Genomic DNA, 12,066 nt, shown 5'->3' with positions numbered 1-12,066 from the left:
CCATTACTTTTTTGTATTGAATTTCTGCAGCAAAAGAAAAGAAATGCATGCATTTACTAAACTCAACAAAACAAAAATGTAGAGAAAAATGTATATTCAATACAATATATGTCTAATGTATAAGGGCAGACGTGACACACAAACTAATGCAGTTTCTGTAATTTCAGCGGATGTTAGTGTTTTTTTTTGTCATTGTGTTATGATTGACTAAATGTTCCTGTTGGAAGAGAACATGTGTTAGTGTTTTGAATAATTATTTGATTTTGAAACATATTTGCAATGTTTTGTTAGATATAGTGTATTGTGTTAGTGTATTATTGTATTTTGAAAATTAGTTTTGGAGTTTAGTTTACAATGTGTGATTTTGTGCATGAAATTAACCGTTTTGCCAATTGTGTGTTTTAGGTGTGTTGGTGTGTTAAGAGTTTAGGAAAATTGTTAAATGTATTGAAAAAACTGTCATGGCGATCGTAAAAAACTGTAAGTAATAAAGTAAGTCTATCAAATTCTTTGATAATATTAAAACATTTCGAGGGCAAAATCTCAAAACAGTGTCTAGAATACAAATGCTGCTCCTCAGGGCATCATTCATACTTTTTTTTTTTTTACTTTTTTTTTTTTACAATAATTAATTAAATGCTGAGTCTGTGGGAAATCCCTGAAGTATGAATAACAGGAACACACCTGTGGATCTCTATAATACATCACAGCTGTTCCTCCTAAACACACTGAATGAAGATTAAACGAGTCTCTCGTTCCTCAAACTCCAGTAATCTCACAATCTCCTCTCGAGTTTCAGAAGAGAAACGGTCTCAAATCACACTGAGAGTCTGCGATCAGATATCTCGATATTAATAGAAGTAAAATAATGCCAAATGTTTTTAAAACAAAAAAAGCTACTTGAAAAAAATGTGAATTGCATTAACTGTGCTTGCATTTTAAAGGGGTGGTTGATCATGATTTGACTTTTCTAGCTGTAGTTAGTGTGTAATGTTGCTGTTTGATCATAAACAACATCTGCAAAGTTACAACGCTCAAAGTTCAGAGCAAAGGAAGATATTTGCTTTTAAAGAAATCGTTTTTAAGGACTACAACAAACGGCTGGTAGGAACTACACGACATTCCTCCCGGGTTAGTGACATCACCAACCCTAAAATTTACATAACCCCGCCCCCAGAACACGATTTATAGATTATCATGACAGAATATGCTAATCAATAACTAGAAGTTAACTCCACATAAGCTACATAAATTCATCAACTAACCATTCAGAAATGTCCTGTTCTTCTACATGTTGTCACTTCTTCTTGAGTCTCTCCATCATTGTCTGACTCCGGTTTAAACATAAAAGGCTAAAAGTTTTTGAAATGATGTGTGTGTGTGTGTGTGTGAGAGAGAGAGAGAGAGCGAGAGAGAGATAGAGATAGAGATAATCAGAGCTGCTAACGCACGAGCTCTTGAAGCTCCGCCCCCTGTGTAGCAGCTCATTTGCATTTAAAGGGACAGACACAAAAACGGTGCCTCAAAAAGTGACAATTTTAACATGATATATACAAATATCTGTGGGGTATTTTGTGCTAAAACTTCACACACACACTCTGGGACACCCTTTAATGCATTGTATTTTTAGGACTTGCATTTTTATGGAAATTCAACATGGTTGTAAATTTAAGCTGTGAATATTTCAATTCAAAACATTTCACACATTTTCATTATTAAAATTCAATAATCCCCTTTTCAGATTTCACTTCCAAAATATTAATTCTGCATAAAAATACAACCTAAAATATTCGACAGGCGAATTTCAGTCCATTTTATTTGCTCCACAAATTGAGTGGTTCAAATTCGACAGTAAATTCAACATTTCACATCCGGGAACTGCAGGAATATCAGTCGAGTACCGATTCACAATCTCCATCTGCTGTTAGTCGACCTCACAAGCTATTTTAGTACAATTTAACACGCTTTTTTGTTTAAAAAATATTTGCCATTATTTTACTTCCATACAATATGAACTAATTTCTCATCAAGATCACTGACTCACTTGCATCTGTTTATTTCTCAGAAGAAGAAAAAACATTTGCAACAAAGTTGAATTAAATGCAAGCACAAAAACACATGCATATAAAGTCATCACTCCTATAATGCAGCGTTAGTAACACGGTTTACATGTTCATTCAGGCACCATGTTGTGCAGGAAACATATGGAGCTGACATGAGAGAACACACACACACACACGCACACACACACGCACACACACACGCACACACACGCACACACACGCGCTCATACACACACACACACACACACACACGCACACACATGCACACACACACACACACGCACACACACACACACAGAGAGAGAGAGAAAAACCACAAACAAACTCACACGCACCGAAAAACAAACAAACACGCACACACACACACGCACTCACACACACGCACACACACACACACGCACACACACACACACACGCACTCACACACGCACACACACGCACTCACACACGCACACACACGCACACACACGCACACACACACGCACACACACGCACACACACGCACGCACACACACGCACACACACAGAGAGAGAGAGAAAAACCACAAACAAACTCACACGCACAGAAAAACAAACAAACACGCACACACACACACACACACACTCACACACACGCACACACACACACAGAGAGAGAAAAACCACAAACAAACTCCCACGCACAGAAAAACAAACAAACACACACACACAGAAACTACAAACACATTCACGCACAGAAAAAGAAAAACACACACACACACACACAACACACACTTGAGTGTACACATGCAGAGTGTACACATACAAACACAAACAAACAAACAAACAAAGCACACACATACACACAGAAACTACAAACACACTCACGCACAGAAAAAGAAAAACACACACACACACATACACACACAAACACACACACACACACAGAGAGAGAGAAAAACCACAAACTCACACGCACAGAAAAATAAACTAACACACACACACACAGAAACTACAAACACACTCACGTACAGTAAAAGAAAAAAACACACACACACACAAGCCCCTTCACAACACACACACACTCAGAAATAACACAAGCGGATCTGTGTGACCTGATGTGAGCCGTCCGTCTGCAGAATGGCACTGCCCGCTTCTCTCTCTTCTCCTCTCTCTCTTCTCCTCTCTCTCTCCACTTCTCTTCTCCTCTCTCCACTTCTCCTCTCCCCGCTTCTCTTCTCCTCTCTCCTCTCCTCTGCTCTTCCTTCCGTTCTCCTGTCTTCCCGCGTCTGCATTACTCGACCTCATTCAAACTGTGCAACGGCTGTCAGTGAGTCAGGAGGAACTCTGTCTCTGAGTCACACACATATAAAACCGCAGCCGGGCTTTTGTAGTCTAGTTTCCAGTCTAAATATCCTTCAAACGAGATGCTTTCATCTGAGTGCTAACACTGCACAACATATAATGATGAATCTTAAATATCTGCACAACATATAATGATGCACACATTTCATAAAACTCTCTACATTTAGACAACATGTGCACCGAAACAGGAGTCACACTTCTCACAACTGAACAAAACAAATCACATTGTTGTTAGAAAACGGGAAACCATGCAACATTTAATATGCACCTACATTTGTGTTTGTAGTTTGTCTGTGTGTGTGTGTGTGTGTGTTTCTTTTTCTGTACATGAGAGTGTGTTTGTAGTTTCTGTGTGTGTGTGTGTGTGTGTGTTTCTTTTTCTGTGCATGAGAGTGTGTTTGTAGTTTCTGTGTGTGTGTGTGTGTGTTTTTCTGTGCATGAGAGTGTGTTTGTAGTTTCTGTGTGTGTGTGTGTGTTTCTTTTTCTGTGCATGAGAGTGTGTTTGTAGTTTCTCTGTGTGTGTGTGTGTGTGTGTGTGTGTGTGTGTGTGTGTGTGTTTTTCTGTGCATGAGAGTGTGTTTGTAGTTTCTGTGTGTGTGTGTGTGTGTTTGTTTGTTTTTCTGTGCGTGTGAGTTTGTTTGTAGTTTCTCTCTCTCTCTCTGTGTGTGTGTGTGTGTGTGTGTTTTTCTGTGCATGTGACTCGAGTGTTTGTGGTTTCTGTGTGTGTGTGTGTGTGTGTGTGTGTGTTTCTGTGCGTGTGACTGAGTGTGTTTGTAGTTTCTGTGTGTGTTTCTTTTTCTGTGCATGTGACTCGAGTGTTTGTGGTTTCTGTGTGTGTGTGTGTGTGTGTGTGTTTCTGTGCGTGAGAGTTTGTTTGTAGTTTATCTCTCTCTCTCTCTGAGTGTGTGTGTGTGTTTGTTTTTTTCTGTGAGTGTGTTTGTAGTTTCTGTGTGTGTTTGTTTTTCTGTGCGTGTGAGTGCCGTGTGTGTGAGTGTGTGTGTGTGTGTGCGTGCGTGTTTGTGTGTGTGTTTTTCTGTGCGTGTGTGTGTGTGTATGTGTGTGTGCGTGTCTGAGTGTGCGTGCGTGCGTGTTTGTGTGTGTGTTTTTCTGTGCGTGTGTGTGTGTGTGTGTGTGTCTGAGTGTGCGTGTTTGTGTGTGTGTTTTTCTGTGTGTGTGTGTGTGTGTGTGTGTGTGTGTGTGTGTGTGTGTGTGTGTGTGTGTGTGTGTGTGCGTGTGTGTGTGTGTGTGCGTGTGTGTGTGTGCGTGTGTGTGTGTGTGTGAGAAACCCAATCTCCGGCCCCAAAGGCAGAACAGAGCGCTATTGTCCTGCAGACAGAAGACATGTGGGAGGGAAGAATGGAGGAATAGATTACAGCAAACGTGATGAGCGAGTCGAAAAGCTTGTAAAGGAGAGAAGCTGAGTCACCGCATGCAGAGAGAAAGAAAAAGACACACACAGTGTTCACATTACGAGAGTGTACATGTATCTGGCCTGCATCTGTCCATCTGCAAGCGCTCGATAAATACCAGGGCTGAACCAACGGAGGATAAGAGAAGCAGAACACAACTCTTACCAACACTTGAACACCAGCACAACCAAACCTGATGAGTTATGAGCAATCTGACTTAACCCAACACAGTCCTGCCAGCACAGCAGTGTCTGTAATGCGTTAGATCATGGTCTAAATGTGCTGACTATGAGCCGACTGCAAACACACACACATTACTCTGATCTTAATAAAAGCCACAGGCATTTCGGCAGCTAGTTTGGCCAATCTAGGTTAGTTTTACAAAGTTGTAAAGTCTCTGTATTTCCCATTCAAATGACGTTAGACGAGCCGTGCTGGATGTTCACGGCACAAGCATGTTGTTTGGTAATCCTGCAGATAAGAGCAGCTTTACACACAGCACAATGTTATTAGGGGAATATTGAATTCCTGAGCGTCAACGTCACACGAGCCTGAGGACTTTATCACACTGTAAACGCTGGACGAACGACTGCAGAGTAACAGCAGTTTCACACACATCTGAACACGGCCGGATTTATTCGAGAGAAGCAGAACAATGTTTTTATAGCCGTGTAATGTGAAAATACAAAGTGCTTCTTGTGGTTTTACTCAAGCCAAACCGGATCAACCTGATCAACGTATAAAAATGAGCTGACATATCCTCACAATAACATTTTATACTAGATCTAAATATAATATTCTGTAAATAGACAATATTTTACTTATATTATAGTAACATATGTCGATTATGTTATACAAAAATATTTTATATGACTGAATCAAACTGACAACATAATAACTGAAGCAGTTTTAAGGAAACAACTGCACATGTTCATGTTTACTGTGTATTAAATATATATATTTCAAACACTACACAAGTTTGTAGTCTATATAAGTAACAAGTATATATGTAATATTTAAGTGTCTCAAATCCCAGTTTGCGTTGTACCACAGAAAGTCAAAAATCACATTATTTTTATGATACTACATAATGTTTTATATGTTCTAAATCCTGCTTATATTATGGCTATGTATTATATACGCACCGTACAAAATAATAAAACATAATACACATTTCTAAATAAATCCAAAAATGTCAAAATGAGTATTATATATGACTTATAAACTAAAGTATAATTTATAAAACAATTAATCAATTTTAAAGAGACATCAAAATATAAATAGCAACCTAAGAACACAATTGCACATGTTAATGATTAGTGTACTGTTAGGCTATATATTATTTTCAAACACGATGCAATTTTGTAGTTAGCTAGCCTATAACATATAACATATATAGGTTAATAAACGCATAATAGTGTCTCAAATCCTTCGAAAGCATTTTGGGCACCATCGGTGCGTTCCTGCATCAGCTGTGCATATATGGTGTATATACGATCTGTGTGTTTGGAGGCACTGCCCTGGTCTGCACTCTGCAAACGAAACCTGTTCAAGCAATGAATAAATAAAGCGTCTGTGTTCACGTCTTACCTCCAGAAACAAGTGCGCGTTTCGCTTCCTCTCCAATGCGCGCAAATGCGTCTTAATCCAAAGTGTCTCTGATAAAGTGTCCGTCTGGGTCTCCTCTGGGTCTCTGGGTCTGAGCTGGTGAATCTCAGGATATTTATTCCGGAGGTGATGATGCTGATGTGGGGCGGGGAGAGGAACAGTCCCACGCATACACACACACACACACAGACACACACACCGGCTGAACGAGTCCGGTAAGCGCGTTAGATCAGTGAGTAATGACACATATCACAGTGATGTAATGCTGAACACAAGAAGTATGTGGACACTTACAAAACATATGCATTAGACAGCATTAAATAAACGTTCAGATATTGTAAAGAAAGATAGCAAAAACACTTTACAATCATAATATATGACAAACAAAAGTTTGAAGTGATAAAACAATATAGAGTGTTGGAAGACAAAAACGTTTAGAATGCTGATAGTTAATGTGCGGAACAACTTCATACATAATACAAATATTATAGCTAAATAAATGTGAACTTAAAGGGCATATTGCAGGTTAGAGTACCTAGTGAGCCAATGTATAGAAAAATAATGTACTAGATTTAAATATAACATTATAAAACGCTATTTAGGATGTTTCTGAAAACAATAACATATTCTGGATTCCTGTTTCCAGTGCGTCTGTCAGTGGCTGTTCATAAAAGACTCGGCTTTACTCGGAGGAAAATTAAGACAACAAATTAGAAGATAAATCACCGAGGGCGCCTGTGCTGTTAACCACTTACCCTGGTGTATATTTAGCTTATTCCACTATTATGTGGGTGTATATTAAGTGTGTGTTTATGAGAGAAAAATATGTGTGACGTCTCAACTTCCATCATGGAACCAAAACCACTGGTCTGGGTTTCCTCGGGGTGGAGAAGACAAGAACCAGAACATAAAAGTTTTAGTTCAAAAGAGGCTCATGTGGCAGCGCGACTGTGTGATATTGCTTTCACAGTTCAAAAAACTGAGTTAAATAATGAGTAACTTACATTTTGGCACAATATTGCTCGCTACTTCGTTGTTTTTGCTCCCCAATCGAAAATGTAGATACAAACAAAACCGCGGCAGAACCGTATCCATGTTTCTTGATTGATGCTGTTTTTGAACGAATCGGTTCAGTGAATAATTCAATGACTCACTCATTTGTTTCGTTCATAAAAACATTGTCTGCATCCAAAATCGCATACTTACTTCTATATAGTAGGCGAAAAACAGTATGTGACAGTATGTCAGAATTCACAGAGATAAAACTGGCAAAAAGTACCTGTATGAACTACTTCTGGAGAGGATTTGTGAATGGCAGTGAAGTGACGTAACTGACACTGGTAGGTCACATGATAACGACACATGGCGGATGTAGTATTTTTTTATATTTTTTTATAATGCTTTATTGTCTGGTGGATGTATTGTCTGGAATACATTCAGACCAAACTCATTCACACTATATAGCAGGGATAGGCAACTTCGGTCCTGGAGGGCCACTGTCCTGCAGAGTTTAGCTTCAGCCCTGATAACAACTCACCTGGCTGTATCTATCTAGTAATCCTGAAAACATTGATTGCCTTGTTCAGGTGTGTTTAATTAGGGTTGGAGCTAAACTCTGCAGGACAGTGGCCCCCCAGGACCGGAGTTGCCTATCCCTGCTATATAGAATATACTTTTGTGTCTGTGAAGTAATTACTTATTCAAAATAAGTACCTACTCAAGAGAGTAGGCCTATGCGATTTGGGATACAGCCCCTGTTGTTGAGTAAATTAACAGTGTGGATGATTCAATGACTCACTCACTTGTTTCGTTCATGAATGAATCAACTCTTGAGTGAATCAGTTGAATTAATGATTCAATACCCACTTATTTGTCGCCACCTACTGGTGTAAAGATGTAATCCCTACTATCAAACCAGCCTGACAAAAAAGGGGGAAATCCGTTGTTGTGTAGTTGTATGCTTGTTGTGATTATAGTGAATTTATATCACGCAATGTTATTTTAATTCACATCGATTCACGCATCATGTATTGATTCAATGCAGAATAAAAGAGAAAGATAATTTGTATACAGCGCTCTTCATGACAGTCTGTGTGACTCAAGCATGTTTATTATCTGTATAATGTTACACACAGATTATCTCGTTGTATCATCAAGTATAACAGGAAACTTCTGTGTAAACACACACCGACAGCAGCTGGAGCGGTTCAGGACGTCACATGATCTACGCCATCTTCGTCACTCACACCAGAACTTTAGCTAGTGACCAGACTGGACCGTCACCAAAGAAGTGGCGTACGCAAACCACAGTAGAACTTCTGAAATGTGGCAACATGCGATTCAAGAGCATCTGATTAAAAGGTTTATTAGCTGTTTATTTACTCACCGATGACATGTTTCTAAAGGCCACTTCTGAGAGTTTCTGTAGGCCGAAAGATTCACTCTCAGAAAGCAGATTATTCACAATGACGCAGGACATCAGGATGATCATGTTATAGGAACACAACAGTTCTTGTAAAATGAACATCTCTGAGAAACAAACCCATAAAATCAACCTTTTATTTGGACATTTAAAGAGATGGCCGTGATGAGGAGTCCTGAAAGCACTGAGACCCGCAGTCAAATGATTATTTATCTGATATTATTATGTTATTTTTAAAAACTTGATGTTGCTTTTTATGCTAAACATGAACACTTGACCTTTTGTAAAGTTGCATTGCTCCCAATAGATTTTTAAAACAATTCAGTCGAAATTCTTACAGATTTACACATCAATCCTTTGACAGAAAAAACGAAACAAATGAAGGAAACTGCATCTTTCAAGGCCGAGAGAGAGAGGGTATATCTGTAAATCTGTCCTCGTGGAGGGTGGCACCACAGGAAAGCATCATCAACAACTCACTTTTCGAGGAAATGATCACATATACAGCAGCGGTTCAAACTGAGATGGAGGAAATGTATGAAGCTTTGTATAATGCACATCATTTCTGTCATTTATGCATTCAGCATGAAAATATATTTTAAAAGGTTGATGACATTTTTCACTATTTGAATGGACTTTAACATGCATTAAACACTATGATTAAAGTTAGTCATCAAGTTTGAATATAGATTGAAGATAAAAAAGGGTTCATGAACTCTCCAGTGTTGTGTTTAGTAGAAGTTATTGTTAAGTATTGGGGTGAGCGGGGCACAATTTAACATATGCTATTCTATGATGTTATATATAATTCACATTAACAACTTTTTTTATGAAACCATGAGAAAGAAGTGAATAAAAACTGAGAGTCAATATTCAGAATTTATTATTGTTTTGAACTATGTGGAATGTTTTGTGGAATGTTTTTGTCCAACTTAATAAAAAAAAATTTAATGATTAAAAAAAGCCATTATTTTATATGAAAAAGTTAATAATTATATTTTGATGACAAAATATTTTACTTTGTCTTGTATATTTACTTTTGATTACATAACATTTTAAGCTGTCGTATATGATCATGTTACACGATGTGCCCCAATGGGGCATGTTGTCCCATTTCTCTTCCATTCTTTCAGGGGAAAATAAGGAAAAAAGTATAAACAATATTAATAAAACAAAACTGCATAATTATGCTAGACATGTGGGAAATTATTGGGGAAAAACTACTCTGAACAAGTGGATTTACACAAAAAAAAGTCATAAAACTTTGAGAAAGTCAAACAGTGTTATTGTACAGAAATGTAAGTATGATCATTTGATCTTCTATGTTTAGTGTGTGTATATATGTAATATATATAAAAGCCAGTAGCCTATTGTAAGTACGGATGTTACTTTGCGAGTCTGCTCTATTACAATATTTACGGGAAAGGAAAGTTTCAGGAAGTAGAGAAACTCAATGCTCTTCTGCTTTCAAACATAATCACAAACATTTACTGACAGATTGCGAAAAAGAAATCCGTAGATGTGTAAAGATCGCAGGAATCGTGTGTTTTGAGGAGTGTTTTGGAGTAAATCAGATCAAATCTGTGACAGCCGCAGGTAAAATCACTTCACATTACCGAGCTGCTTTACTGAACATACAATAGCTATACTGCGATGAACAGCTTTAAACATCTGGACTTTAGTTAGCATTGCTATATTATTAGGCTATGTGATACAGCAGCTTTATGGAAGTTTGATAAACTGATCTGATCTTGTGTACAGAAATGAGCGGATTAGAACATAACAGTGTTTCATAACATCAAATTCACACAATAGCCTAAATATATATAGGTCAAAAGTTTGGGGTCAATTAGATATTTATTAATGTTTTTGAAAGAAGTCTCTTCTGTTCACTAAAGCTGCATTTATCTGATCAAATACAGTAAAAAACAGTACCGTTTTCTATGTGAATATACTGTAAAATTTAATTTTTATGATTATTATCAATATTGTGCTGCTTCATATTCAGAGTTATAGTTTGTCTTTAAATGTCTATAGACTAACCTAAACCCTCACATATATACTAATAATAATCTAAACATGGTTACTAAATAATAATAAATAAAATAAAATAAATAATTATAATAAGACACTTAGTTTATGCATCATTTTTACAATTGAGGACCTCCTCAGATGCCAAATTCAGCTCACACACACACACACACACACACACACACATTAATCGTTGTGATCGTGTTCCTCTCTCCAGGGTTTGAGGGTCCGTCATGAGCCGTCCTCCATCCATGCAGCCGCAGATGTGCGGCCCCTGGGAACTGAAAGAGCGACTGGGAACCGGAGGCTTCGGGAATGTCACTCTCTGGCAAAACAAGGTAAAATATATTTCCTAACAAAGATGCAGTCAAGCATAGCACACTCATAAACCCAATGCATGCTCATCCCTCATCGTGATTTACACAAGCCTTTTCCTGGATCAACATCCTTGTGGCTGCTGGAATAATATTCCTTTTAGGAGTCAGATTAGTTGGTAACACAACTTACAATAAGGTTCATTAGTTAATGTATTATTAACTAACATGAACTAACCACGAGCAATACATTTGTTGCTGTATTTGTTAATCTTTGTTAACATTAGTTAATAGAAATACAGCTGTTCATTGTTTGTTCATGTTAGTTCACAGTGCATGAACTAATGTGCACAAGATTTGAATAAAGTATTAGTAAATGTTGAAATGAACATTAACAAAGATTAATAAATGCTGTATACGTGCAATTAATTATTAGTTCATGTTAACTAATTTTAACTAACGAACCTTATTGTAAAGTGTTACCGATTAGTTTTATGGTTTTAACAACATTCTTATCATCTTTTAATGTTCCTTGGATTTTTAGGGCTGGGTTATAAAGCTTGGGATGCTTTAAAAACGGGACTAAAGTCACATTAAATCTAAAGTGTTGTGTTAATAAGTGAATCAGGCATTTACTGTCTGCTGTGCATTAGGATCATGAGGAGCGGCGGATGCATTCATTTGATTTATTGTTTCTTGTTTAGATACATTGTGAAATGCATATTTGTATAGTGTATATATAGGTGTAACTGCAGATGCTCAGTGTCAGTGTGGAGAAAGGCACACTATAATTATATTAATTTATGATAGGTGATTCATGATCCGAGTGGATCCAGATTTAAATCTTAAATTGCTTTAACATTCTGCTCTATTTCTATGTTACTAATCAAACAAGC

The 12,066-nt window shown here is 37.6% G+C and overlaps 2 protein-coding genes across 4 annotated transcripts in view; one reads left to right on the top strand and one right to left on the bottom strand.

Moving 5' to 3' along the window:
• The window catches only part of plat (plasminogen activator, tissue), a 28,557-nt gene extending 22,038 nt beyond the window's left edge, over positions 1 to 6,519 (bottom strand). For 2 of the 3 annotated variants that reach the window (XM_079636562.1, XM_079636563.1), the window contains exon 1: positions 6,386 to 6,519. Coding sequence is in view for 1 of the 3 variants with exons in the window: in XM_079636561.1 (XP_079492687.1) it covers positions 3,137 to 3,329 (193 nt within the window). In the remaining 2 variants the exon portion in view is untranslated. Of the gene's footprint in view, positions 1 to 3,136; positions 3,411 to 6,385 lie in introns of those variants that run through there. The other variant, XM_079636561.1, reaches the window with a different exon arrangement.
• Positions 6,520 to 10,233: 3,714 nt separating this feature from the next.
• ikbkb (inhibitor of nuclear factor kappa B kinase subunit beta) overlaps positions 10,234 to 12,066 on the top strand; it is a 36,004-nt gene continuing 34,171 nt past the window's right edge. Inside the window, exons 1-2 of the mRNA XM_079636557.1 lie at positions 10,234 to 10,421; positions 11,074 to 11,194. Of these exons, the coding sequence (XP_079492683.1) occupies positions 11,090 to 11,194 (105 nt within the window). The 5' untranslated portion in view covers positions 10,234 to 10,421; positions 11,074 to 11,089. The remainder of the gene's footprint in view (positions 10,422 to 11,073; positions 11,195 to 12,066) is intronic.

The sequence above is a fragment of the Phoxinus phoxinus genome (genome assembly GCF_949152265.1).
Source record: "Phoxinus phoxinus genome assembly, chromosome: 15".
Lineage (NCBI taxonomy): Eukaryota > Metazoa > Chordata > Actinopteri > Cypriniformes > Leuciscidae > Phoxinus > Phoxinus phoxinus.
The sequence above is the reverse complement of the archived record's forward strand: the minus strand, read 5'-3'. Positions and strand labels throughout refer to the sequence as shown.